Source organism: Penaeus japonicus, unplaced genomic scaffold (genome assembly GCF_977035675.1).
Source record: "Penaeus japonicus unplaced genomic scaffold, GWHDUDI00000001_assembly GWHDUDI00000012, whole genome shotgun sequence".
Classification (NCBI taxonomy): Eukaryota; Metazoa; Arthropoda; class Malacostraca; order Decapoda; family Penaeidae; genus Penaeus; species Penaeus japonicus.
In genome coordinates, this window is record NW_028234414.1 from 35,174,051 (window position 1) to 35,176,550 (window position 2,500).

At 30.1% G+C, this 2,500-nt stretch overlaps 1 protein-coding gene across 1 annotated transcript in view; it reads right to left on the reverse strand.

The window, feature by feature from the left end:
* Positions 1–2,500, reverse strand: part of LOC147470819 (uncharacterized) — a 46,939-nt gene that overhangs the window by 43,103 nt on the left and 1,336 nt on the right. Inside the window, exon 2 of the mRNA XM_086542723.1 lies at positions 487–510. Within this exon, the coding sequence (XP_086398849.1) occupies positions 487–510 (24 nt within the window). The remainder of the gene's footprint in view (positions 1–486; positions 511–2,500) is intronic.

Consider the following 2,500-nt stretch of genomic DNA (forward strand, 5'->3'; position numbering starts at 1 on the left):
AATACCCGGAATAAAATTTTGTATATAAACTATCTTAACATGCACTTCATCTTCAGATATACATGCTCCCTCGACCAGTTGATGATATAAATCATTGATAATCAAAATAAATTTGAATAGCCCTGAGTTGTGTCTCGAGGTCATGCCAAAGCCTCGCCTTGCACACTGCCTGAGATGCGAAAACTACTGTAATCTCTACGGTCTGAGAATACAAAAATAACCAAAGATTCTGATCATGAAAAAAATAATTCAGTAAATAAACAATCTTCCAAGTACTGTTTTTTTTTCCTTAATCTAAGTATCGAGGGGGAAAAAAATCTAACCTTCAAGTCAATGGGAAGGTAAACAAGAATGCGGTAGAAGAATTGAAGAATAAAAGAATAGCAAAAGTAAATCGAAATCTACAGGAATGTCCAGAGTATAGGCGAAAGAGTGCTAACGAGCCAACAAGACCGTTACCGCCACCAAGGCTCCGCTACCGTTTACCTCAGGTTTATCGTCGGATTTTTCCTAGAAGAGTCAGAAAATACATACGTTAGTGACGAGGCAACACCCCTGTAACGCCACGTCTGATGTGTTGATGTGTTCGTGTTTGTATTACTTCTGATGTGGATGATTTGCTTTTTTTTACGACCTGCATGTCTTTTGTGTGTGTGTTTTTTACGACTTATGTGATGAATTGCTGTTTTTTGGGACTGCTTTTGTAATTACACGTTCGTGTTTATCTCAGGTCTGATGCGGTGACCTCATCCTATTTATGTTGTCTGATGTGATGCCTCACATGTGTTTTAATTCAACTAATGTGGCGAATTGCTTTTGTTTTTGTTAAGGTTGGTGTGATGATTTACTTGTGTTTTTGTTAAGGACTATATGGTCACCTATTTATGTTGCCTGTGTGATGACCTATTCTCGTTTTTCGTTTTGTGATGATGATGCCGTAATATTTGTACAAGTGGAATTACTACTGAGAAAACAATTTCGAATGAAAGTTGATTACACAAGGACACCTCATTAGTGTGGTGTCATAAGTCTTACGTTGTAGATATTGTCATTATATATATATATATATATATATATATATATATATATATTCATATATATATTTATATATATATATATATATATATATATATATATATATATATATATATATATATACATATTCATATATATAAGTGTCATGAAATTATATATATAATATATATAATATATAATTATATATAATTCAAAATTCTGAAGTTACATGTAAGTATGTATAAGGGTGTATGTGTGTCTTTATATAAGAATAAATGAGCTTTTATTGTGCTGTTCCATATATATTCTATTTGCTATAAATCTGTAAAGTAAATACCTTCCGTAATTCAGAAAATACAACAATATTAAGCAAGAAATAATATACAAACACGCTTTTGCAATTTATATCAATAATGAACATGACTGACAAGAATTATACTAATGAAATTAATACTAATATTAATTATAATAGTAAAGACAATAAGAATAATGATAATGATAGTCAGGGTAATGGTGATGATAATAATGATAGTAATAATAATACTGATGATAATAAAAATAACTATAACATTAATAATTTCTACAACTACTATTGCCGATAATGAAGATGATATCAACAATTAAACATTAGAAATGATAATGATAACAATAATGATAATAATAATAACAGTAATAATAACTATAACATTAATGATTTATACAACTAATATTACCGATAATGAAGATGATATCAACAATTATATCCACACCATTAATAATACAGCTGTGATTATGGTTGATACTGCTAATACCTATGTTATAGTTGCTATTAATGCTCTTACTAATGATAATGATCAAACAATACCATCAATACTAAAGATAATGATAACCTTTTTAGAATTAGTATCAATATGAGTATTATATCCATATCAGAGTATACGATATCCCCGGTCTTATGAATATTTACTCGTGAATGTTGACCGAGTATGATAGATTATAAATGCTCCCCATCAATATTGCCTATAAGTAACAAATAAAAGAATAAGTCTTATGTGTTAGCTGAAAAAAACACTTTGAATTTAACACGCAGACAGACAAGGTAGATGGCTTAAGAATGAAAGGGACTGGAATGGCAGTCTTTCTATTGATAATACAGTATTGTTTTCGCTTTCGCCTTCAAGTACATGGTATATAATAATTTTAAAAAGTCAACTTCCTACATGGATAAAAGCGTCATCTATATTTTTCAATGCAACGGAGAGAAGCGAAAGCTGTTGTATGTCGAAGGAGAGACAGACAAGGTAAACTAAAGATCTATTTCTTTTTAAATCTTCTTCCTTGTCTTTCCTTTTTCCTCCTTTTTTTTCTTTGAGGTCTTGGTTTTACTAGCCCTTTAATCTAACCGAAGTTTTGACACTAAAAGGGTGCATATCAAAGGCTATTCAATAATAATATCATTCTACTTGCTTATCTTAGCCATTCAAAATTTTACATTGTAGAATTTATA